Source organism: Galendromus occidentalis, unplaced genomic scaffold, assembly GCF_000255335.2.
Source record: "Galendromus occidentalis unplaced genomic scaffold, Mocc_1.1 scf7180000077121, whole genome shotgun sequence".
Classification (NCBI taxonomy): domain Eukaryota; kingdom Metazoa; phylum Arthropoda; class Arachnida; order Mesostigmata; family Phytoseiidae; genus Galendromus; species Galendromus occidentalis.
In genome coordinates, this window is record NW_003805109.1 from 1,164,386 (window position 1) to 1,189,766 (window position 25,381).

At 50.0% G+C, this 25,381-nt stretch overlaps 4 protein-coding genes across 5 annotated transcripts; 3 read left to right on the forward strand and 1 right to left on the reverse strand.

Moving 5' to 3' along the window:
* The first annotated feature begins 1,475 nt into the window (after positions 1-1,475).
* Rsod (superoxide dismutase family protein Rsod) lies at positions 1,476-18,902 on the forward strand. The gene is made up of 16 exons (XM_003741160.2): positions 1,476-1,509; positions 12,473-12,728; positions 12,860-13,095; positions 13,174-13,264; positions 13,358-13,573; positions 14,694-14,935; positions 15,044-15,199; positions 15,285-15,442; positions 15,574-15,821; positions 15,909-16,130; positions 16,337-16,599; positions 16,750-17,293; positions 17,430-17,608; positions 17,711-17,978; positions 18,078-18,181; positions 18,297-18,902. The coding sequence occupies exons 1-16, from the start codon at positions 1,476-1,478 to the stop codon at positions 18,404-18,406; spliced, it is 3,327 nt and encodes a 1,108-aa protein (XP_003741208.1). The 3' UTR covers positions 18,407-18,902.
* Positions 18,903-19,787: 885 nt separating this feature from the next.
* On the reverse strand, positions 19,788-21,173 carry LOC100900301 (MAP3K12-binding inhibitory protein 1). Of its 2 annotated transcripts, none has more exons than XM_029110852.1 (4): positions 21,010-21,173; positions 20,671-20,872; positions 20,432-20,576; positions 19,788-20,284 (listed from the first exon to the last, which is right to left on the reverse strand). In XM_029110852.1, the coding sequence occupies exons 2-4, from the start codon at positions 20,846-20,848 to the stop codon at positions 20,050-20,052; spliced, it is 558 nt and encodes a 185-aa protein (XP_028966685.1). In that variant the 5' UTR covers positions 20,849-20,872; positions 21,010-21,173; the 3' UTR covers positions 19,788-20,049. The 2 variants fall into 2 exon arrangements, with proteins under 2 accessions (XP_028966685.1, XP_003741115.1); XM_003741067.2 differs by having other exon boundaries at positions 20,423-20,576.
* A 112-nt stretch (positions 21,174-21,285) lies between these two features.
* LOC100902059 (uncharacterized protein RAB5IF homolog) lies at positions 21,286-22,369 on the forward strand. Its single transcript, XM_003741161.1, has 4 exons — positions 21,286-21,432; positions 21,597-21,715; positions 21,952-22,055; positions 22,186-22,369. The coding sequence occupies exons 2-4, from the start codon at positions 21,611-21,613 to the stop codon at positions 22,367-22,369; spliced, it is 393 nt and encodes a 130-aa protein (XP_003741209.1). The 5' UTR covers positions 21,286-21,432; positions 21,597-21,610.
* A 959-nt stretch (positions 22,370-23,328) lies between these two features.
* On the forward strand, positions 23,329-24,276 carry SdhD (succinate dehydrogenase, subunit D). The gene is made up of 3 exons (XM_003741068.1): positions 23,329-23,582; positions 23,824-23,978; positions 24,060-24,276. Exons 1-3 carry the CDS (start codon positions 23,432-23,434, stop codon positions 24,171-24,173), a joined length of 420 nt encoding a protein of 139 aa, XP_003741116.1. The 5' UTR covers positions 23,329-23,431; the 3' UTR covers positions 24,174-24,276.
* The last annotated feature ends 1,105 nt before the right edge of the window (positions 24,277-25,381 follow it).

Consider the following 25,381-nt stretch of genomic DNA (forward strand, 5'->3'; position numbering starts at 1 on the left):
GATCCATTCAGTTCAGAGCCCGGATGATCCTCGCGCGGTTTTTCATGACGGTCAGGGAAAAAGTTCCAATCCACGTTTGACCAAATTGAGCGAGTCGTTGGGATAAAGCCATGAAATCACTCGCCGGGCATCCGCCTTCCTAAACCAAGTTCCGGAGCTTAGCGTGAGACGGTCGCCGAGGTTGAAACTCTTAATTTTAGCGGCTCACTAAGGGAAACTACCTGTCGTCCGAGCGGGGCTCCGGTCGCTACTCGCGATTAGAATCTCGTCATGTCGGTAATCGTCTTCCGCTCGACAATAAATCTCTCTGGAAGGCTTTCCGACTACCGATCCTATCGGAAGCGCATGCGGAGGCCGTTCCCGCTCTATTTCGCTCTCAGATTGAGCGGCAACCACCGATACTACGACTCATTAGCCGTCTAACATTTAATCCTCAGTTTGCACATTCGACGGGATAACTCGATGGAGATTTATTTTTCTGGAGCCGATAGCTGATACCGTTCCTAAGACGAAAGTAAAAGTCGCTTCCCGTCATTGTGCCATCAGGTGTTCTCGATCGTACGCGAAAATGCTCCGAAATATCCTTTATGAATCCGACAATTGTTCGAAATTGGCAAGGTCTGTCTTGCTCAAAGACATGGTCAATCTCCCGTCTTGGCTCGTGAATAATGTTACCCTCGCGGACGCCTCGCACGAGCCCGAGTTGCGCTTCTTTCGCACCGAAGCGTAGCAATCAATTATTAGACTTCGACACAGATTCTCATTCAAGCCACATTTTCTGGTGGAGGATCGAGGAGGCATCTGAGCGACTCGAAGTAGGCTTGAAAAATCGAGAGCGCCTTGAGAACTTCGCGAGCGAGCACTTCTGCTCAGATGTCTGATTGATTAATCGATCGATCGGATTTTGGGCCTTTCGTGCTTGCCAAAAGAGGAGTCCAAGTCAGATTTCAACTGAAAGCACTCCAAATTGCCATCTCCCAGCACGACCTCACCCAGTGTTACCCTTCCGAATCTGACTCACAAGGTCATCTAGCTCCAGATAGGATGTTTGCGCCTTCCGAAGATTTCGAATAAGGGCGCCGTTCTTCAGCTGACAGGAGAGAGTGCTTCGGCAGCGCATGCGTGCGAGGTCTTCAGAAGTGGCGAGAAAGTCTTCGGTAAGCTCTTCAACTACCATGTCTTGAGATGGTCACAATGAATCCGTGCTCAAAGGAATTTGGTCAGTCGACAAGAAACGTTGGCGAAACCATCGTGCATGCGCACCGACAGCAAGTCAGCCACTGAAGTGCTGGTTCCATCGTGAAGTTCTGATTCTCTGAAGACTTCGACACTCTGCGATCAGCTGCTCGACTGGAGAATCTGCCTCCGGATTCCGATCCCTGCTGTATTCGGTGCTATCTGTGATGATGTACAGGGTTCCGTGCTTTTGACGTTTGGTGAAGCCTTGCCGGCATTGACACTAAAAGTCCTGCAAAATGAATGTCTTCCTCCAATACGCCATCATAACAGGTTAGTCCCGAGCATATGCTGATATCATCGAAAATCCGTGGAGTCTGCCAATGATAGAAACACGCCCAGAGCCCAGGGAATTTGATTGAGATTTTCGATCGGAAACGATCTTCTCAAGACCACGGTGGCCGAGAATACTCGACGAGAAACAGGCTCTGGATAAGCAGGAGAGTTCAGGCTCCCCAATCCGCTCTGTAGACTCCAGTTCGAATTCGAGCGGCAAGATCGGAGCTCCGACGATGGTCGTCCGCTTCGAAGATGGGAACGAATTCTCACTCTTGGACGATTTCCCGCTCTATAGGTAGAACCCATCGGGGACGCGATGCCCGAGCGAGGGATATTATCGGAAACGTTTTTTTCATTGATAACTAACGGTTATTCGTCCTTCGCGGGGATGAGATACGCCCGGCAGAGAATAACTTTCCTGAGGCAAAAAACACATTCGGCTGAAATTTCTCGCAACGGTTTTTCAATCAAAACTTCCGCTCCTCTGTTGACTCTTTCGTTAGCGTTCATCTTAAGGATGGAAGATTTCACCTTTGCCGGGGGCTCCGTCTTCCACTCTGTTTAGTTGAGGTTAATGATTACCGACTATGACGAGACCAATGATTCTCGATGCGGCTTGGATCAAGTTGTTAGTTGATGCTATCGAATGGGGCTTGCAAACGATTTTTGACTCGCGTGGGATGAATTTGGAATCGTTCACAATCGATTCCTTCAAGTCTTGAGGCACGCTGAGTGTCAGGGAGCTCTGCGCCTAGATCGAAGACTTCATTGAGCGCATATCGAGGTATGATAAAACGGTTTCGTTGCGTACATAGCGGAGCGCATCGATTTTTGTCGAGGGGAGTGCGATAGCCGAAAGCTTGGCCATTGGGACAAGGAGCGACCGCCGAAGTCAGAGCCTCCTCGAGGAGCATCCCCGTCGAGGAGCGCGCGCGCTCTAGACATCATGACGTGCTGCACGGGTTGGCGCGGAACTCCCTTGAAGCAAGAAGAAGAGCATGTGTTGAACAATTGAGCATGAGATCCGATTGGGAGCGGAATCCGGGACCCTCCGGTCAGAATGCTCATCCGCCATGATGGACCGAAACTTCCGATTCCCTGACGGATTCGAGAGGAAGTTACAAACATCGGCTATTCCCCGCTCTTTTCGCCAGTTACGAATCGTGGTTGCTTTCGACGCCGCAGGCTGATGGTTTGACCGTTCTGACGGTGGTGCGTATCGCGTAGGTACGTTATAAAATTCCTCAGTGGACGAGAAGATCGAAATCTATTAGTCCTGTGATATAAGAGCTTCCGTCTCCGATGCAAATAAAATGACGCTCCTTGAATGCTTAAAGAGAGCTCATGTCATTTGTCCTCTATAGGTCTCGGAAAATCTGCATTGAAGCGAGGATCCACAGGATCGGGCAAGAATGAATATACACTTCCGAGTCTGATTGATGGATAAATCCATTCCGCGATAGATATCCGCAGAAACTCAGCTAGGCTTCGGGTAGAAAGATGTCAAAATGGCATGCCTGATGCCGAAGGAACTCACAGCTCATAGCATACTCGTCGGATCACAATAGTCAATCAATCCACATATACATACATAGATACACAAAGCTGAGTGACGAAAATCAATGTTTCCTGCAACGAATCCCTGATTGAAATTTCGAAATGTGCTATTCAGTCAGTGGATATTTTTTTGGGCTGACTTGGGAACATATGGCTGTTAGCCCATCTCGCTGATCATCTTGCTGCTCGCTGGCGGGTGTCAACGTATTGCCATCCTTGACAATATCGTCATAGAACTGCCATTGTGCATTACATCCCGTGGATTCCACCGAACATGCGGCAAGGGTACGATAGAAGTTTCCCCCGGAATAGGGGCGAACGGTTGGCATCCGGAATCAGTGGTAGTCTTCGGGGGTGGCTCTAATCGAGGAGAGATGTCCGATCGTCGCGAGATAGCTGTCACGAAGGTATTTCACCCGAATTCCCAGCTCCTCGCTATTTAGCCGAGGGACGTCCCCAAATTCTCTGCGTAGATCGCTCCCGCAGAGTGAAGTTCCCTAATCCTCGAGCAGAATGCTCCAGCGTGGGGGACGAAAGGACGACCATTCGTTCGCCTGTTTTGGTACGGAATATATCATCACAACGAATTATGAAGAAAAAATGTCCGCCAGAATCGCGAGCGAAGAATCGGAGGCTCGCGATCGACGCCGGACATCGTTCTTTAGAAGAATTGTTTCGGATGAAGATTTTCGCTTTCGTCGATGACGGTCCAAATGATGAATGTCGACGATAGTGACTATGATGCTGATGATGGAGCCGATAGACGTCCAGAAACTTGTCGTTTGAAGCCGCCGCTGAAAATATACTGGAAAGAGAGTAAAGAAGCCTCGGGGATGAACAACCGCTCTGGAAACAATACAAATGGGAATCGCGCTTCGGAAGGCCAATTATTGACCAAAACTTAATGTTCCAAGGTCGGAATGGCCCTCTGCCAGTTGTGAATTGCACTCTACCGAACAGCCGGCTGCCAGGCTGAGAATTGTCGTCGTGCCAAGTGGAGGTTTCCTCCAATCCTTGCCCCGCGAAACTCGAGCTTCACTGACTCCCGAGGCGTTCGGCATATCTTCTGAGTCTCTCCTGATTCGTTTCTTGAGAGCCTGTGAGCTTTCCAAGGAAGAGCTGCCTTGGACCATTGTGAACAGTCTGCATGGGTTGCGAAATATTTTCTGACCATTGAGACGAGCATCGGTGATTTTTTCGTATCACCACCCATTCTGGCTGGAATTGAGCGAAGGATGAGAACGATATCACTGACGAATCACAGGGGGGATGGGGGGAGAATGCCTGTTCTCAGGTCCAAGATTCAACCTATCGACGCCCAAGGAGGCTATACTGTCCCGTGCGAAACGGCGTTGTGACACGTCTACGTGGCCATGCTCCACGGAGCTCGACGAGTAGAGAAGTCAAGGCCTATTGTGCCAACCTTTCCCTGGGCTCCGATTCCTAGGTTCCTGCATTCATCTACCCATTTCGATTCTCTGAGTGTCCAGCCTCAAAACAGACGTGAAAATTCGTCGAATTTCGGAAAAATAAATATGCCAATCACTCATTGCTACAAAGCTCGGCGATCAATGGACAGATGATGATTGCGCCTCCATTGTCGTAATCGCAATTTCTACTGTGCTTCATTAGGCGCTCTGCTGATAGTTGCATCGATGGTTTTCGCCGCCTCCCCTGCAATCAGGTTCAGCCATGCATGCGACGCGACAGCGGTTGAGTAAGCGGCGGGGTATTACAAAGAGTCTTAACCTCAAGCCAGGATTGAATTCAGTATTGCTTGCTTTGAACGATTCAATCCAGATTCATTCCGCCTCTTTGGGAGAATGACTGCGTGACTCGAATGGCCAGTCTGTCCCGAGCAATAAAGCCTACATGAGAATTACGGTCCGACGAAATACTTACGTTTTTCGAGGAATATATCCCTAGACGACGGGTGCTTTATTCTAATGGCTCTACAAACTGATTCGCGAGAAATATGGATTCAGCGGGACATTGATGCGGGGGAACTTTCGAAACTTCCGAGCGCATCATTTCGGACTTGTTCGATAAATGATGCGAATCAGGGATATTCACTCTACCGTCGAGCATATTTGTCGGGCTCAAGCATTCTGTTCCATGACGAATCGAAGAAGACGCCGGAATTGAGCTTCTCCACGCCATCTACATGTATATCCTTATCGTTGTATTATCGCCCAACCGAGTTCCCTCGAGGACGCGCCCCACTCGAGGTCGAAGGCGTATCTCGTCTTTCGTCTGCAGCATGTCATCTGTTCCGGTCATCTCACTCACACAGTCGAACTCCCGAGTGTTTTGTCGAATAGAAAGAATTTGAGGGTTGGAACTCTATCTAAGAAGCGAAACTCCGAGAATGACGGCCGTGGCGAAGATGGGTAGCAGGAGAAAACTTCTAATAGGATTCGGGTGAAAACCGCGACAAGCCGTCCTATCGGAGCCAGTCTTTCCCTGAAGACTCTCCGTCACATTTGGCGATGGCCAGAATCAATGGTTGGGCTGCAAGCGTTAGACTTCGCATTCCAATTCGTGAAGGTGACCCAACAAGAAACTATGCCAAAAAGGTCAATCTTCCCGTTCCCTTATATAAGTCGATGCCGAAACCTCTCGTTGGACGGTCAGAACCGTCCCTATCAGGGAAGTTTAAGAGGAAAACTCTTAGCGCAGTGTTCGAGCAAGGGCGAGTGCTCGGCAACAGACTCAAAAAAGTATTCACCTCTTGGGAGCATTTTGTGAGGTCGATTATTCATGAGCCTGCTGCTGTTGATTCCATCCGGGGCATGGAGGTCATAGTTGACGCTTGTGTCTGAGCTGCTCGTGGGTGATTTTTAGGTCGCTCATTCGCTCTTTCGTCCGCTCGCCCGCACGGTCGGCTGATTCGGTTGGACGGCGATCTAACGTTTTCGGAAACGCTGCACCGACACGCCGCACGACTGTTTGCTGGAATGCTTGTCCATGGGAATATGAATCGACGAGCATGTTCCGAGTTCTTGGATCATTGTAATCAAAACGATACACCTCCGGTCTTCTTCGGTCCAAATCGCAAGATCATTCGGAAAAGTGAACATTCGTAGAGAGGCTTAAGCGCACATTCTAGAGTAGGAGGTGGAATATTCATATCGCACCGTATTACGCGACATTCATACGGATTCAGGCTGTTTCCGGGATGCCTAAAAACACATCGCCCTCCCAGGATAAAACTTCTCAGGACCGCATTCGTCGAACTTTCGAGCGTCGTGGGTCTGCGTCGACGAATCGAAGAAATACAGTGGATTTACGGTCGCCGCAGCTTATGTCGGACGTATGAGTTTTTACTTGGTATAAGACTTCGTCAGCGGCAGAAATTCTGTTTCTGTGAATCAACTGCTCAAGGGACATGAGGGCTTTCTTCAAGCGCTCAGTCAGTGTGCGGAGAAACCGACCGAGTTTGACTCGAGTGATCGATAAGCACCGGACGAGAGTTCTTCCGTATGGTCAAGTCGAACGTGAGGAATCTAGAGGCTGTTTGAACCGATTGAGCTCACGATACGACCAGAGCTGCGATTCGAATCATTGTGCGTCGATTTGAGGTATCCGCGAGGCTTCGCGAATTTCGTCGGTCGCATTCAATGGTGGAAGGTCTTCGCAGCTTTGGATGAAGCGGGTAGCTTTCTGCGCTGCACGCTGGAATCGCCAGAATCAGGTTCCACGATGTGTGAGCGTGAGCGCGTCGTCAGCTTTAACGAAAGTCAAAGTAAATCGATGACCGTTTCCGGTGCTTGGATGTCTAATTATCGATCGGTGGCGGCTGTGGAAACCCCGGGCTTCGTCCGGAGCAAGCGACAACGGACCGCAAAATCGCTTCTAGTTGAACGGTCCGTCGGACGGACGTTCGGTCAGATGAGAGCCCGATAAATACTGATCGACCGGACGACCGCATGTCGCGAACGAGTCCCACTTCTTTTTCGTCGACTTCGGGTAACCGAAGCCCCGGGATGTTTTGGCTGCGCTGTAACGTCTTTGTTGGCCAAGCGTTCAGGGGAGCATTTTACGCTCCTGGCACGACCGTCCTAGCAGGGCTGCAGTTTGCTTATCAGGCTGAACATTGACGCTCCTCGAAATATCAGCCTCGGAGCATCGCACACTCAGTTCAAGAGCTCCTCTCATCGTTAGAGACGAAGCACGAAGGGTCTGGTCTGAGGACAGAAATCCCTGAAATTCTCTCGATACTTTCCCTCGTTACTGGGCTCGGCCTACATGAGCGACTGAAATCGATAATTTCTGCTGAGCAGGCATCGGGGATCGATTCCCTCAAATGATCCGACGCGTCAGCTCGAGATGAGATGATACGGCACTCAGCTGGAAGCTGTACGCTCTCGTTCAATTATCTTCGATAATTTGAATGAACAGGAAGATTGCTCGCTCAGCGCCCATTATTCAATTAGAGTACCCAATTACGATTATACGCGACACGGAAAGTCGAGGCGCTCTTCGTAGAGGTGCTAACGAGAACCCCTGCAATGTACCGAAGCTAGTCTGGACGATCTCTGCGGCAGAGAAGACGGGTTCCAATGGTTCCCAGCCAGCTCCGAACGACCCTTCGTGGAGGGACACCCCAGAGATCTCACGGCAAGCTGAACAAGCCCCCGAGACATCCAAAAAGCCGCGTTTCAGCTCCAGTCATTACTACTGGATTCTCCTTACTGGACTCGAGGATGGAATACAAATTATGCGTCGCTTTATTGCCTGCCCGCGAGCCATCTCCGGGCGCAAGCGACTCTGGCGTGACGTCTGCGGGGGTTTTTCCGAGTGCCTTCCTCTCCCTTCGTGGTGCACTACTTTGTTCCGCTTTGAGTGTGGATTCCCTGCCTCCGTCATCTCAGCCGGGCAGGGCTTCAGATGCTCGGGTTCGGACGTGATTGTGAGGAATTTACGGAGCGAAAACGGTTGGCCCTCTGCCAGATTCGAAACAGCAAACTTTCGCACGGAGCTTCGTGAACATCAGCGTGATTAATGCAATCATTCGTGAATGAGTGAGGATCGCAATAATCGATAGTAGTACTCGCTCATCTGTCGGTAGCTCTAAGGACTCGCAGAGATGGACGATTGCGGAAGGTCAACTTAGTGACCTTCCAATACAACTCGGATGAGGAGATCCGACAAAATGGATCGCTAACGCTGAGCCTCAAACTCCAATGACGTTTAAGTCGCGATCTTTCACTGAACAATCGGATTCTTGAGATTCTTCCGTACATTCCAACGCACAATACGGCGTATCCAAAAAGGGTCCCTCGGGTGGGAGCTTCGTGGACTCTAGCAGAAATAGTTCGAAGAAACCCCCCGGGGGTCGCGATCGGGAAAGCCATATCGAATGTGTACATACACTTGTTCGCTCCAATACAAGGAAATATATGGATCCTTCGGGGGATCTCGGCAGAAGTCTCGTTCCCGGCTCACTCCAAATGGGGTTTTCGCAGAAGTGAATCGAATGGATGAATCAGTCAGAGAAAGGTCACGAATTCCTCAATGAAAGGACTCGGGGAAAGTTCAGAAAAGCCTGATTGAAATTATTCGCAGGATCCTGCGATCAAAAAATATATGTATTTCATCTTTTTCTTGAAGCCACGAATTGTGATCGCCGGATCGGTCGCGCGGGACTTTCTTTAGCATTCATTTCGGATAAACAGACGATCTCAACTTTTTTTCTCTGCGAAATGAGGAGGAACGGAACGACCTTCCTTTTTTGTGCTCATTTTACGTTTGCTGTCCGCGAAGACGACTGCATCGAATCGTCAAAAGTAGTCTCTGCCAGACATTCCGAATGGGAATCGTAAATTTTGACCGCGGATAAAAAAAAGCATTCAGGTAGCACGGGGTCTTGGAGACGCTGACTATTCGCACAATATTTCGGAAAAAAATCAGATTATTCATGGCGATCATAACTTTGCGTTTGTCTCCTTAGACGATCTACGCTGTCTTACGCATCGTCTGCTCATCAGGCTAGAAGTCATATTGGTTCCTACCTGGGCGTGTCACACCCCCGTGTCGACTAAAGGAAGCTATTGTTCATCTGGCAGCGACACGCAACAGCATATGTGTCAGAGCCTACCGAAACTCTCAAGCTTCATTAATGGCGTTTATCATCATCTTCCGCATTACCGAAATCGATAGGAAAGAACATGAGCAATCGCAACGAGCTGGGCTCGTTTTACGAGGGCACTCGGACGCTCCAATAGGCGAGTGATTCCTGATATTGATGGATTGATGGCCCATTCAGATGCCTAATCTCGATGCAAAGGAAGTCGTGAAGCTTTGAGCGATTTTCCGAACTCGATCGTAATCACTAGATTCAAGTGTCTCAAATACACACCTCGTGGAGAGCGTGGCTGGGGTGAGTCTCCCCTCGAGTGGAACTCAATGGGCAATCGATCTTGCGGGCTCGATAGAGGCTCAATTTTTTGACGGGAAATTTCGGAAACCCTGCGGATGAGCTGACAGTCTTCTCGAAACAAACGGTGGGAGATACTGGTCTCATGAGCAACAATAGAGCTTCGAGCGCCGACGTGCGCGTTTCGCAAATCGTAATTGGCTGACATCAGAAACCTCAGTTAAATAATTTCTTGAAAGACAGCGCATTGTCTGTGAACTTCTTCTATTCGTAGCGTCTCGAAAACGCGATGCATTCGCAAGGAGTCTTTATCTGACAAGCTTTAGAACTTTTCTCTCTTTTAGTTGTGGAGTCGGCAGGGAAGAAAAGCTCACAGAAGCGACATTCACTTAATCTGGTGGACAGGGGCTAATTATGCAATCGAGGAAACGGAAGCCCAGTCATGCTTTCATCCGGAGTGAATTCCACAGCCTACGTCGGATTCAAATGGACCCCCTCTCGGCCATAGCGAAGCTGCCCTGGGTGACGCTAATTCCTTCTTAGAGTAAGGGCTCCCTCGCACTTGTGTAGTTCCCCGAAATGGGACAAATCGCGGAAGGCAGCACTGGACGATCGCAGTGGTATTCTGCTCCCGGATCGGATAGCGAGTCCTTCCGTCCAAGGAAGCTTATCAAGGGAAGTCGCTGTGTCAAATAAGATCGGCTGAAGAATAATAAATTCTGATGTTAATGGCTTCTGCTCACTTGTTTTCCGCCCGACTGTACGAGCGAGGGATTTTGGCTTCCGGCGACTTTGTTTTGGCCGATCCGTTGTGGAGATGGATTTCGTGATCCGTATCTTTTTCTGTGTTTCGCTCCCCAGATGGTTAACAAGCTGGAAAAGAACTGAGGAATTTTCCAAGGTTATTCGCTTCCTGTGATGGCGTAGCGAAACCTCTTGGAAGACGCTCGGTCGGGCTGTGATGGCGAATGTTGAGTCTTGAAGGAGGCTCCATTGTATGAAAATACTTTCGCTCTATCGATACTTGGGATCTTCTCACCTGAGCCAATGCTGCCACCCAGAATCGCTCCTCGGGTAGCCCTCAGGTGTTCGCAAAGAATTTTCTCGGCGATATGGCGCCACGGATTTTTTTTCGGGAGGATCCATGGCTGCACGGGCAACGTTGTGTGCACGGACCCCGAAGATGTGCAAACGAAATGAGCTAAATCGTGTACAAAAGTCGAATGAGGCGCTCTACTTCACGGAACAAACAACCACGACGGGGTGTCGTGCGTTTTACTTTATGGGAAGCCCGGGCTGAATCATCTCCCGCCTAGCAGAGCGCATGCGAGTCCTCTCAAACGCTGCTGTGTGTGAGTGAATAATCACTCGCAAAATTATCACACCACGAGGAGTGCTACCGAACTGGCGTCCGAATCGAGAGAAGCCCGATCGAAGGTGAGGAGCATCACGATAAGCTTGGCCGTTTGGCGAGCAGGCAGTCAGACGCTCATCCTTCGGCTCCTAGTCCGAATCGATGAGGAAATGGATCAATCAACCAATCAATAAACGGTCACGTCGCTGAGGATTAAGTGACTGAGGGAGATTTTTCTCACGCCGACCAGGAACTCTGCTTGATAGTACAGCCCAATACGGGGCATCCTCAATCAATCGACAGCAACAATCACGATAAGCCGACTTTCCTTCGCTAACGTCAGCTGTAACCTTGCGAATTTCCCGCTCATGGGGTTTTCTCACCTTTCTTGGATAAGAAAAATCTTCCCTCATTGTCGACCGGAGTGATAGCGTCCACTTCTTTCCTAGATCTGAGGGAAAAATCAGAATCCTTCCATTGTGAGAGAAAAACCGAGAGTTGGCCATCTCTATGCGGACCGCTCCTTTGCTTGGAAAACAGCGATCGGAGCAGAAATGTCGGAGCTAGGTATTTGGCTTCGTATTCGAATGTCCACATGAAGATCCTCATGAAGACTAAAGCTAATCGTATAGATCTGTGTCACGGTGGAAGGCCCACCGAAACAATGATATATCTCCGTGACATAGAACATTGGACTGGGGACTGAAATCTGTTTCTGTCACGAAATCCCCGGATTTCTCGTATACGTAGGCGCCGACGCGACGAGTTCCAGGAAGCGAACACATTCACTAACGCGCAGACTTTATGATGTGTGAAACGTACACTACAAATCAGAAGCTGAGTCGCTGTTTTCGTTCGGGGAGAACATCCAGTTAGCTACTCGAAGCGACGATCCAAGCCAGGAAGCTGCAAAGTAGACCCATACGCATGTACAGCGCTTGCCGTCACAGTAGGCTGATCGGTGATCACTATAAGACGATGGTGTTTTGGCATTGCAGCGCTAAGCTTGGGCAATAATAACAGCGCGTTTAACATTAAGAGCAGTGGTGTCGACCACTTTGACAACGAGTAAACAAAAAAAAACAATGTGGAATTAACATGCAACATGGTTTGCTTATTATCGGCCGCATCGGGTTTCGGTAAGGATCGCAAAAAGTGTTCCAAACAAGGCCGGCTGATGAAACGTTAAGGAATTCCGATTCGCCAGAATAACTATTAGCCCTCTCAACTCACAGCTGCCTGGTTGGGAAATGCTAGACGAGTTTCCCCTGGAACAGTCCCACTGTGCGGAGAAATTGACGTAGATGAGCGATCGATTTTGATCAGCCTCCATCCGGGTCCACGGAGGCGATCCAACAAGAGTGGAAAAATCCTTCGGTATTCCCCCCGATGAGCGCGTGGGATGCTCCTCGGAGCTGTTCGGAACGTCTGATGAGCATTAGAAATTCGGAGGATTATCGGATTATCATCGTGTAGTCGAAATGAATACCAGAGGGAAATAATTCATCGAGGGATAGATCCCGCTCTCTCAAGAGCGAATGATCCTTAGTCGAAACGAGAAACTTATCTAGACTCCCTCGTCGAAGGTGGCGAATGTAATTCCACTCAGCCTCGTGCCTTACGTTCCGATCGATCTCTCGAAATTATATCCCCTTTTTTCTTTGCAGGATGTCTCCTACTACCAGCTTTGCTCAGCGTGAGCGATGCTCAGATCTCAATGTATGTGCCTCTCAACATGGGGGGACTGAAGGGTCATGTCCGGTTCGAACAGCAGAATCCTTCGATCCGGAACGTGACTATCACTATTCATCTCATGACTTCGGGAGAGGACGCCCGACGTGCGAGATATTCGTGGTTCCTCCACGAGTTTCCGGTGTTCTTTGATCAGAAACAGCCCTGCGCTTTGAGCGAACTTGGCAGAACGTAAGCTTCTTGGGGATCCCACCCATGATAGTGCGGGCAGAGGCCCCGATAGTTTTGTCTCCCGATCTATCTGCCGACACCTCTACCGGATACGAACTGATATGAGCCATTGACGTTCGCATAATTCTTAGGCGTCATGATCTGGGCCGACGTCACGGAATCTTGGAGATCGGGCCTCCAGGAAATATGTCTGAGGTCACCTTCTACGACTCGGAGATCGAGCTCGAAGGACCGAACTCGATCTGGGGTCGGGCCTTGCTGCTGAGAGCCAGCGACTCCACTCAAGGCGATCAGCGCGCCTGTGGAAACGTTCAAGACGACGGGAATATCCGAACCGCGGAGGCAACTTTCCACATCCCTGTCGCGGGTCAGTTCTCGAGACATTCGAACGCATTAATCAAACTTCGAGCGAAATCCAACGCCCTAACAATCTGTCTCTCTGCAGGACAAGTGATCCTCCGTCAATCGGAGCCAGGGATCACAACGATATTCACGAATCTCTTCCACACGGGAGACGACTACATGCCGGCTGGGAGGCGAGTTCAGAAAGGGTCTAGGCTGAGAATGCATGATATAAATCGGCCGTGATTTCCTTGCATCCTAATGGTTGGGTCGATCCCCATTCGCAGATATGACTGGCGCATACTGATATCTGATATTCTGGACGCGGACGCAGCCAAGAGATCGGAGAAACGATGCGATTTTCTCCAGATCGTCTTCGATCCGGACAACAAAGTTCAACAGTTCTCTGAGGAGGCTTGCAATAGCAAAGATCACAGCCGATGTCGCTTAGGAGACATGATCCGCAAGCACGGAGAGATCACAGTGGCGCCCACCAATTCAAGGTACATCCGGAGTTTTGAAATCGTTGCTGTGCAGTCAAAACGATAATTATGTAACTTGGGCGGCGGCATTCCCTTATGGCTCACTCGGAGAAAAGGACGAGGGGATGACCTATTTGCTCGTTGCGCTTCATTTGATTCTTCGAGCTCACGATCGCATTCGGCGTACCTGAAATACTGACATGAAAAGGAGGGAAACGCGTGACCGATCGAGCTCTGACTGATCATCCGCTTGACTTCTCCGGATGGTGGAGCATCGATGGAAGTTGTGTGTCGAGGTGGTGAACGGACAAGACTGTGCTCGCGTGTCAGGGAGGTGCTCGACGAATTTTGGCTCCGGTTTCCTATTGTCGACACAACAATCGAAAATCCGGCTCTGGATTGCTTAGAAATCCCTTCCATCATCTTCGTTGGGCATCTGAGCTCTCCCTCCTCCCGCATGGAACGACCTTTCACGCAGGGTTGGACTTTTCCGACCAGGGCATTGAATCCTGCTGAGAATCGGGTGAAAACGTATCTCGAAACTGCACAGGTCGGTCGAGGCTTCCAAGCTCTCGAGGACATGCTTTGCGCCTAAGGCTTCTGAGGGGTCATCTGCAATGAGGCACAAGAGAGCATACGGCTCTCTTTCTGGTCGTGAACATAGAGAAGACGATCGCTCAAGTGCCTAATTCTTGGAAACCTTGGAATCACCAGGAATTTCTTTTGATCGATTAACGAGACTCGAGCGAGTGAATAATCCCTTTGTCATCCTTTCTGCGTCATTATGATATCTTGTGTCGGCCAGAGAAGTGAATTCCCCGGCGTTGTCATCGATTCGTTGGAAATGGATGAAGGAAATCGGAATATCTCCAGAAAGACGGAAGTCACGACCGTCTGGAAGACGGCTGCGGAAAATCTGCCCAAAATGTCATTATGCAAATTTTATCGTCCGTGAAAGTCTCCCATTGTCTCCCGTCTTATTAGTCACCACCACTGAATGCGATCGCCCAGCTGAATCACCTATCATGAAAGAGTGTGGACTTATTCGTGAACGCCGTACTCCGTCGGGGATATAATCGGTACTACGCGTTTTCATACGAACGAGTTCCGCGAATAGATCAATTAATTCGGCCCATTACAGATATTCGAAGAAGTTCTACGTCGACACGAATTTGGCTCTCAATCATCTCGACGGGTACAGATCATTGTACCTCGCCATATACGAAAAAGCGAATCCGTTTCGAATCATGGCGTGCTCAAAGCTCAATATCGTACCATCGAGAAAAGTCCTGACTTATTTCGATTCGGATGGGGTGAGGGGCACCATTCAGATGGAACAGAGGTACAAAATGGACCCTACAGTGCTGAAAATCCAGCTTCAAGGTAATGAAGACGTTGCTTCGGTTCGTACGCGCGATGATCGTTAGAAATGTCGGATCCTGTGCCCCGTTTTCGGAAAGACGACACAATGAGCCGAGAGATCACTTTCAGGTCTTCGAGGACGTGGTGGTGCTTACCACGTACATGAGTTCCCCGTCAATTCCGCAGCTCTGTCTCTCGGACCGGAGCGTTGTTCGATAGCGAATGTCGGCGACAATTTCAATCCTTTCGCTGTCGATCGGAATAAAAGTCCCCTCCCAGGATTCGGTAAGGATTTTCCATAGTTTATCAGAGTCGTATTGGCATGCCTCGTGAGCTTGATCTGATCTAATTAGTGGAATCTTGATTTCAGGCACCAATGATGAATATCAAGTCGGAGATCTTTCGGGTAAACATGGTTTCCTGATGCAGGGATCCATGGGTGACTCCCATGAAGCCATGTATGTGGATTTCAATCTGCCTCTCTTCGGTTCGAGCAGCGTCATTGGTCGTTCCATAGTCATTCATCAGGTGAGTGCAGCTTAGTTTTCATGCCGAAGAGACGAAGAAGGGGGTAGGGGATGATTTCGATGGAGCATCGTTGGGTGCGGCCTTCCTCTCACCAGGCCCACACCTTATACGCGATTTTATTGCCTTTCTAGGTGGATGGAACGCGCTGGATTTGCTCGTCGATTACGTATCCAACGGAAACCACGACAGCGATCGCAACTTTCTACTACCCTATCGTTGGTCAAGTCGTTTTCCGACAAGAAATCAATAATCCATGGGCAGAGACAACTGTTCTGGCCGAACTGGCATATGCCGACGGAACTCAGAACTCAACCGAAGGACATCGTTTCGATATTCACGTGGATCCTCCGGGGAAAGACTTCTATAACTGGACCAAAAGGTGCGTCATATCCAACCTGACTGTATTTCACGGCTCGCAAGCGATCTGAACTTTGTCAGCAATCGATCATCCTCCCTGAATTTCCAGGTGCGAGAGTGCAGGCGGGGACTACAACCCCTTCGAAGTCGGAGTTCGCAAGCAGCGCGAAAAAGTCTGTCATCCTGGTAATGCATTCCGATGCTCTGTCGGAGACCTGAGCAGTAAGTCGGGTCGGCTCGCAGTCACGGCGAAGAAAGGAACAATCATGAACAAGTTCTTCTACACCGATATCAACCTCCCTCTCAGTGGACCACACAGCATTCTGCATCGGTGAGGGGATTGGTTCTGACGTATCGTATTCTATATGAGCGGAAGGCAGATGGGAGAAAGCTCCTCGGAGGAATCTCCAAAGAGGTTGTGTGGCGGTCTAGTCTCGTGAGCTACGAGTGTTTCCGAAACGGAGGAGGACTCCCCAAAAGCGCGGAAAAGGGTCATCAGGGTTGATACTAATTGACTGTATCGGAATCTCCTCTCAGGTCTCTCGTGGTCCACGACGATCAGGCCCCGCCCCACCGGGGCGATCGATTAGCTTGCACAGTCATATCTCCAACGCATCCCATAATAGCGGCAGTGAGACACTGGTCTTACGGGGCGGGCATTCCGTCGAATGTTTCTGGAACTATTGTCTTCAAACAAGAATCTGAATTCGACCTGAGCGAAGTGCATATAGATCTCGTCGGCTTAGAGAAATACGCATCCGGCTATCATGTGCACGAGCTGCCGGTGCCAATGGAGAAATGTAAGTCCACTGGCCCATTTTACCCTTCTCTAGAGGTAGCGCGGTGCTAGGGTGGAGCTGCTGCTAGGGAGACGAATATACACACATATGTAGACTTGATAGCGGAATCCTGAGAGGGACGCTCAAAATAATGAATAATTCACGTTTCAGCTTTCCCTTGCAACGACGATTCGGTTCGAGGTCACTTCAACCCACACGGACTCGATACGGGCTTCGTTCCTCCTCCTGGAATTGGTTCGGTGGACCAGTACGAAGTAGGCGATCTCTCCGGAAAGTACGGCACCCTCGAGAATAAGAACGTCGAACAGAGTTCTCTTCTCGACAATAACCTCAATCTTTACGGCAAGAACTCGATCATTGGGAGATCAGTTGTCGTTCACCTCAAAGAGAGAAATCAGCGATGGGCGTGTGGAACGATATTGCCCGAGATCCGACGTGAAGATGGAAGAGAATTAGTCGCAATCGCCAACTTCGATAACCCGAAGGGCTTTGTGCAAGGCTTCGTACGGTTGAGACAATTGGAGTATAAGGATGGTTCATCTTCGGAAACCTTCATCGAAGTCGATCTCAGATATCCTGGGAAATACGACCGCAATCTGACTAGAGGGCATGATTGGGCGATCTTCGTCAACCAGGTCGGCCACGATGCCGTGGAACCAAATGAGAACGTGAGGTGCATTGCTGCCGGTTACAGGTGAGGCGATTACCCCCGTGCTTGCCCGTTCCTTTCGGACTCCATCCACAGATGACTATCGAGCTCAAAGTATAGCAATCGCATATATAACAATCCCGTCCCGGATCGCGATACACATGTTTGTCGATTGATGCAGGTGGAATCCTTATTTGGCGATAGCATCCTCGGACAGTTACAAGACCGACTGCACTCCTTCCAATCCTCTGCGCTGTGAGATGGGTGACCTGACTGGCAAACATGGTCATCTCGTCATCGGTCAAAGCGGCAGGGCAACTTTCGTCGACCCGAACTTACCGCTCGTCGGCAACTATTCTGGTAAGCTCAAACGATGGACTCGTTTTCCTCTTCTTCGACCTCCTCATGGACCTCCTCAGTCTTGTCAGGCCTGCACTAAATCTGAGTATTTCGACATTACAGTTCTCGGAAGATCGGTCGTCATATTCGGAAAGGAAGGATCGGCAAACAAACTCGGTTGCGCGAATCTGAAACTGGATATTCATTTGATACGTCACGTTACAGTCAGGAAATTCCCAGGGTTCACGACTGGGCAGTTCATGAACCACATGAGAGAACTTCTCAATGCAACGGACTGGGTGATCCAATCTGACCGTCAAGCCGAGAGAGAAATCCTGTCCGGTCAATGTGTTCAGATGACGGTTCATTTCTTCGGCACAGATGCCCACAGGTGAGTCTTCGTGTAAAACTTTCGACTGTGCGCTCTAGTGACCTAAAATGACACCATTGAATCGTAGATTATCGCTGATCGTTTCGCATCGCTCGACAGGTGGCAGATCGAATTCGGGAACCTCATCGGTCTCGGAAGCGTCAGAAAACAGACTCCTACTGGATTGCAGCTAATTAGAACTTTCTACAAACCCTGTAAAACTCGTGAGTAGCCCTTCGCCTCAAGCAAGAACCTCTGTGGAGCGGTGGCTTATTTCCTGTCGATGGTCCGACTCCCGATCCTAACAGCCGAAACAATAATCTGTGTTCTCTATTCCAGTGGAGGAAGAGCTGAACGAGATAAGCGCCTCGCAGAGGTCTCTGACATCGCTCTTCTGTGTGATCGCGCTCCCTCTGATTGCTTTCCTGAGGACGTTCTGCGTACGGTGACCGAATCCGATGGGATACTGATGGCTTCTGGGGAGCGTTTCGCGTCAAGCTGGGGCCATCAGTTGTTATCGATAGTGATTATTTAAAGACAAACCTTCTGAGCGAGAATGGTTTTGGGACCATTGCTCGGAGTACAGTTTGGAGGGTTATCCTACCTTGTTGAGCTCGCTGAGGAGGCGGCAATTTCCGACGAGGATGTCTTCAAGTTCGTGACTGTTTCTCATGAACAATCGCCATAACACGTTCCCTTGGTATAATGTATTCTCTTGTCGACGGTTGGTGATCTTCTGATGCGCCGTAGTCTGCGGCGAGGCCAGCAATCTGATATTAGGGAGCAGGGGGGGGCAAATATGTTCACCGAATCGGGGAGAGTGATCCCGAGCACTGCCCCCTTAGCCTGGGGGATACCGGGAATCGCACATGTCATTGGGAGCGATCGCCCCTCTCCCTCTGGCTACGCAACTGGCCGAAGTATTTCCCTTAATGGAGTCGACATCATTCGCTCAGAATTTTAGTCAGCAGACTGATTCATCGCCGATGCGGGCTTTGACAAACTACCTCTCCCTAGTTACTATTGTGTTTGTGTTGCTCAATCGAGCAATGTTACGGTGAATAAATCATTCTCTTGAGTGTGAATGTTTGATGAGCTCGATTATCTTTTTTATCCGATGACTCTCGATCCTAGAGCGATTTTGTTGTGTCAGGAACTGCAACGACTGTATTTCATGCAATGTTCCTGGCAAGAGCATCCCCCTCCTCTTTGAAGATCTCTTCATCCTCCCAAGAGGATTCCATTCCGTATATGCAGGCTCAAGGTGATGTTCAATGAGTCGCTCCCGCCTCGACGCCGGAAACTCTTCAAGGGAAGAATGGATCCTGCGATTTTTATCACGACCAGGTACGGAGTCTGGAGAGTTTCGGTCGCAGATACTGGGTGATCCACAGGGTCCTGAACCGTTTTAGGCGGATCGGGATTTAATTCGTCAGTAACTGATCGATTCGATTTTCGTACAGCCGAATTCTCCGCTCTCGGAGACCATTCGAGAAGATCGATGGTCTCTACGGATATCTAAGAGACAGGATAATCTACATCGAGACAGTTGTCGGGCTCTCTACGAATTTTGATTCTAGGGATCGAATCCACGAATGGGTCAGAATTGTGCGCTTCTAGGGCGTAGCCCACTGACCACGCGTCCAGGTCAGAGCCGCTCAAAGAAATCAGGGGGGGGAGCCCGAGGTCGCCCCCAGGACAGCTACAATCATCCGCTGAAAAATCTGAGGTCTAGCGTCTTGCGGATCGAGGAAGCGGGACTTCCTCTCGACTCGGAGAGATGCGACCATCGGCACGGGTCTCCACCTTAACGGAGCAGTCACATTTCCACGAGATCGATCCTTTATTCGAACCTTGTGAATACTTCGACATTATGTACACTTGAAGATTCGAGCTGCCAAAGCGACGGCCAAATAACAGATGAGAGACAATAGGGAGAATCCGGAATCCTAGCCAGCTTTCAGGACACTGATTTCACCGTACCTCTAGTCCTAGAGCACCAAACTTATATTGTATCTCTCATCTTGCGCCTCGTCTGCTAGCACCGAGGACTGCCTGGACCCCAAAAACAAGTTTTCGCGTTGTGAAGAGCTCACTTCAAAGTCTGATATTCCGGCGAAACAGATTCTAAATAGAGCAAGCGATCTTCTATACTCTTCAACCGGAGCAGTAGGCTCGTCGTCGATGATGTCCCAATGCCAATCTGGGATTCTATCGTTGAAATCCGTTGCTCGAGATTCCGATCTTCGGAGACGATTCTCGGTTTTGATGATTCGGCTGACGGACCCACTTCATTACAAGTATGCTCAACGCCAATACGACGATATCTGATCGTATGTATGAACATAATGTACTCGGAGCTTCAAAGGGACATGTCCAAATAGGAGGATCATCGGGTCGCTGATACTGTTCCGAAATTTGGCGTCTCCGAAACCCGCGAATTATTGACTCAAAAACCTACTGACACTACAAACCTGAATGGCAATGTCCTCGCGCATTCGCCCTCCTGGACATGATTGGAAAGTTTCTGCCGCTCGTCGCTTTTGCGTTGGAGGAAAGCCTCGATCCTCTTCTCGAGAATATCTCGACTTCCAGCTTTTATCTGAACGTTCTCCTTGTCTGCAACCATAGAACAATCATCCAAGGCGTTCAACATTTTCGGGTGAAGGTATGTAAAGATGAGGCTAGGAATGGGAATCCTGTCGGTTCTTACGCAGGGGAGCCTTCTCCAAGGCTGATTTGAGCTCTGAGGCAAACCTCTGAATGGCTTCCTCGACCTCTCCGGCGTTTACCCGCGACGCTCGCTGCGGGCTCACAAACTCATATTCTAGAACGCCGGCATCGCGGAGATCGTTCAACAACGTGACTATCACTTTCAGAGAGCTCTCCATTCTGAGCGACGAACGGCTGAGGTCCTAAGTGAGACAAAGCAGGACTGTTAAGAGATTCGATTCCATGATTGCGATTGCGTATGAATAACTTGCGTGTTTTCGAATTGTGAGATCATCCACCTAAGTTAGGATAAATCTATCATCAATTATGAATGTCTAACCACTCGGAACGGCAGTCGAGGGGAATTCCAATTCGAATCGCCGTACGACCCGGCTTGGCCGCAGCTGGCACGAATAGGAGCACGACTTCGGCAACTTGTCAGGAAAGAACCCGACTCTCAGCTGTCGGGACTTTGTCCTCGATAAGCTGGTCGGTGTATACGTTCTGGACTTTCAGCTGTTCTTGTGCCGCCTAAGAGGGACTCTCTCCCACCCACTACTCTCCTCATAACACTCTCTCTTGTTCGAAAAAAGCGTCGTCGGCTAAACAGACACACACACACGTCACACACGAATGGGGATTACACGGATCTGTTCCAACTTTTAAAGGCTGCATCATCCGTGCGCTAGAGGAAAACAAGCATAGATCCGAAGTGTTACGGCCACTTACAGCGACGATTGGAGTTGGTAACGCAATACACATTGTAAGCCTCGATCCATTCTGATTGCTACGACCTCGGAGCGCGAAATCCCCCGACTGCGTTTTCATACGCTCGCTCCATCGGTGGTTGTGTTTACAGGAAAAGTGATGAAGAGTCGAAGCCGGTTCGCCTCCGCACCGCTAATTAATTCTTTCCTCCCGTGTCAGGGGTCTCCTGCACAATGTATTCTGCGGCACATGCGAAGCGCAACGGCGTGCACGGAAAAAACAAATTGGCTCCATTGTACCTGCGCATCTTGAAATCCCAGTCCGAGTGGCCAGACAAGGTGAATTGACCGGGGAAATGCCGGAACAAACCTGGCGTTCCTCCGCCTCACTCTGTACAGTGTCTAGATTCCATGTTCACCGACAGATACGAGTACTGTGTGCCCTTTCGGAATCCTCAGATCTGAAACCGTCTAGTGACCCGATCCGATGGATCCGATTCCCGGATGTTCGGGGGCGAGATACTCGATCGATTGTGAGAAGGCCTCCCCAGCAAATCCGTTCTTTTCTTTTCCAGGATGAATTCCTAGACGTGATCTATTGGCTCCGACAGTTAGTCGCTATAATAATCGGCATCATTTGGGGCATCTTGCCGCTGAAAGGCTTCCTGGGAATCGTCTTGTAAGAAAATCCAAAATGTGATCCAAAATCCGAAGTGATTCCTGAGGTTGAACTCTGGTTGAGTCAAACAATGTTCGACGGCGGTCTTCCCTACTCGCACGATCATGAAATCGATTGCATCTTCCCACAGGTTCTGCATGGTGAATACAGGATTCGTATACATCTACGCTTCGTACTACCAACAGGTCGATGAGTCTGAATTCGGTGAAGGTTGGGAGTTCGCCAAGGAGGGATTCATGACAACGTTTGCCGGCTTCCTCGTGACGTGGATAATCGTTTACACCGGAATTCACGCCAACGACTCCGCCTTCTAGAATTTTAATAAAGCAAATTTATACTTAAGTCTCATAGCGGAGGAATATTATTCGTCTCAGGGATTCGACGAGCACCACGAGAGCTCATCGACAGGCAGCCCCTACCGGTGGCCCAGAACGAGAATTTGAGGGGGAAATTGGAACTATCGAGCGATCCTCTTCGGTTCTCGACTCTCGGAAATTTCCGCCCCTCGTATCGGACTTCGACGGATGTGAGGGATGAGATGAGGAGATTGGCTTTTCTGCCGAGAGTACAATACGGACATTGCTTTAGGCTCCAGAACTCCTCAGATTAAGGTGAAGGCGAATCCCTAATAGCAGGATGACAGCGAAGGCCTTTGAGGGAGCAGCCCCACCCAGATAAATGAGTTATCAGTGGAGCTACCTCTATCAAATTTAGCGTATTGATTTTCGCAATAGGAATGCCTTTCAATTCTCCGATTAGACCCTTTGGCCGTCGTCTACTAGGTTCTGGCCGTCGTCTACCTGCCGATCCTCCACCGGAATTCGAGAACACGGATAGGAGGAGCGGTTCTCTCCTTGTATGCGGGAGTGATCGTTCCTCTCGACGCTCCTCCGTGAACGGATCGGCAATCGGATCCTCTCCTGGAAATTCCGAGTCGGAACCCTCTCTTGAACTCAGGTGCCCGTATTCCGGCACTTCCCCTACTATGGGAATGAACCCGGTGGGTACATATTGAGGCTTCCTACCATAGATCCGCGAAAAATTCACGGAAGTCCGTGCCTCTCGAGCATGCTCCCCGTGAGTACCACACTAGATGCTCGATGAATCTATCTGAGCTCATCAAGGCATCGTTCGCTGACCACATTTCCCCATAATGATACCGGAGCCACGGCGAGAGCCATAAAGCTCTGACACCGCGCCAGCCGGTGCGACTGCCGATTGCCGGGCTCGACCAAGCCCAGACATCTGCCGCAGCAGACCTGTGTCCCGCAAAGGCCACGGGAGGTCACCGTCATAATAACAGAGCCAGACAACATCCAACATCTGAGTCGATTCGGTTTTTGGAAGCCATCGGTGCTTCTGTCTACAGCTTCACGATGAGTCTCCTCATTCGAGCGATGCCCCGGACAGCTCTGCTCCGAGCCAGCATCCTCAAGTCGCAGCCATGCTTGTCAGCTCTCGCCAAGCGCGAATCCAGTACGGGAAACCATACCCCTCTGTGGACCGCGGAGAGAGCCGTCTCTGCAGGTTAGCGTCTCTTCCTTATTATTCATTATGACGAATTATTCCCAACCCCGAAGGCAAACTACAGCAGAATAATACCAGGAGTCAAGCATCGGTTCTCCGCGGAGGGAACAAAATAAAAAATTCCGTCAATGATCATCATCTACCCAGAGAGCCCCCTATCGAAATTCCATGGGATGAAAATCTGCCTGATCTTACTCCCTGAGATCCTCAGTCGAATATCTCTCATTTTCCATGAATCCAGCTCTGATTGGCGTCACACCTCTCGCACTCGCTATGCCGAATCCCGCTACGAATTTCCTCTTGTCGCTGGCATTGACAGCGCACATCCACTGGGGGATGGAAGCGATCGCTGTCGATTACGTGAGAGCTCGGGTCGTTGGTAGCGTACTCCCCAAGGTGAGCCCACAAAGAATTATTTCCTGAGTGGTGTGAGCGATTCAGAGAGAAAAACTCTCCTCACGACTCCCTTTTCTCCAGCTCGCCATGGGTGCCGTCTACGGGCTAAGCTTTGCGACCCTCGGCGGTTTGATGTACTTCAACTTCACCGATGTAGGCCTGGCCAATGCCATCCTGATGTTCTGGAAGCTATGATCATCTTAGTGTATTTATAGTTATTGACCATCCTGCTCGATTGTAAGAGGTGAGATAGGGTGGTAGAAGGAAATAAAGCTTGTCCGACAAGGTCGAGAAGGAGGTCGACTTTATCATCATTCATAGTCGAGTTTTGAAAATTCTCTGCCTATTCCTGATTGTCCAGAGCAGTTTCCGATATTGGCTCCGTGGCTGCCTTGAAGTCGGTTCCGACATGAAAACGCTGTGGAAGGGACAAGGAAGGTATTCTCCGAGGTTTCCCACCCTGAGGGGGGCGGTCTGAATTCATTGGGTAATCTTGCGGTCACGCAGACGCCATGACTGTATTGAAATGGACTCCGTCAACTGTAGTGAGACGCGACTGTACCGGATCATTTGTGAGAGCGGACTTTGCCTGCAAAATTCGAGTCAGGTACAGGAAGAGATGAGTCCTTCATTCCCGGCGAGCTCATGCCAGATGGGCCACCGATACACCCAGCCTTTCCACCATCGCAATCACAAATTGCTTCGGTGGAACCAGATATGAGATTGCGACGGCGAGATGCTCCTCACGCATTCAAGGATGCTGGAAGCGCAGGTACAACCCATGAACTTCGGAAATCCCGTTTTACTCTGACGCAGACCAAATCCGCGACTGTCTGAAACGCTCTCGGAGAACGGAGGACCTATGACTCGTATATCGAACCTGCCTCTTGCGGAGTAGAGCTGCTCGCGGGCGGGAAGCTCATGTCGTAGTCTTCAGAGACGGAGCTCTGAATCATGCAACACTTCCAATCAGCCCCAGACGAGAGGGTTCCAGAAGTACAAACGCAGGTCGCCGACTTTGATGCCCGGATATTTTCTCAATATGCAAGGGGCCCTCAACGGCGGCGGCTTTGCTTTCCGTTCTTCACATGTATCTCAAGTCTTTGTGCTTCCCGATGTTGATGACTCCGCGAGTTCGAGTCTGAGATGTGACTCTTGAAAGCGCTCATTCGCGCGGGTTCCCCCTGTTTCGAAGAGCAGGACTGTTCGTCGAAGTTTTCCTGTCGCGATCGGCTCGATGAGACAGGCGATACCCTCCCGGACGTGCAGCGATGAGAAAGCCTATGCACAAGGATTCCGAAACCAGAGAAGGTCAAGGAATTTCCCCAGGAAGAGTTGTTGGCTCGTTAAATCCTAGCTACAGGGAGTGCTCGGCTGAATCATGCGAATCACGAAGAACGAGA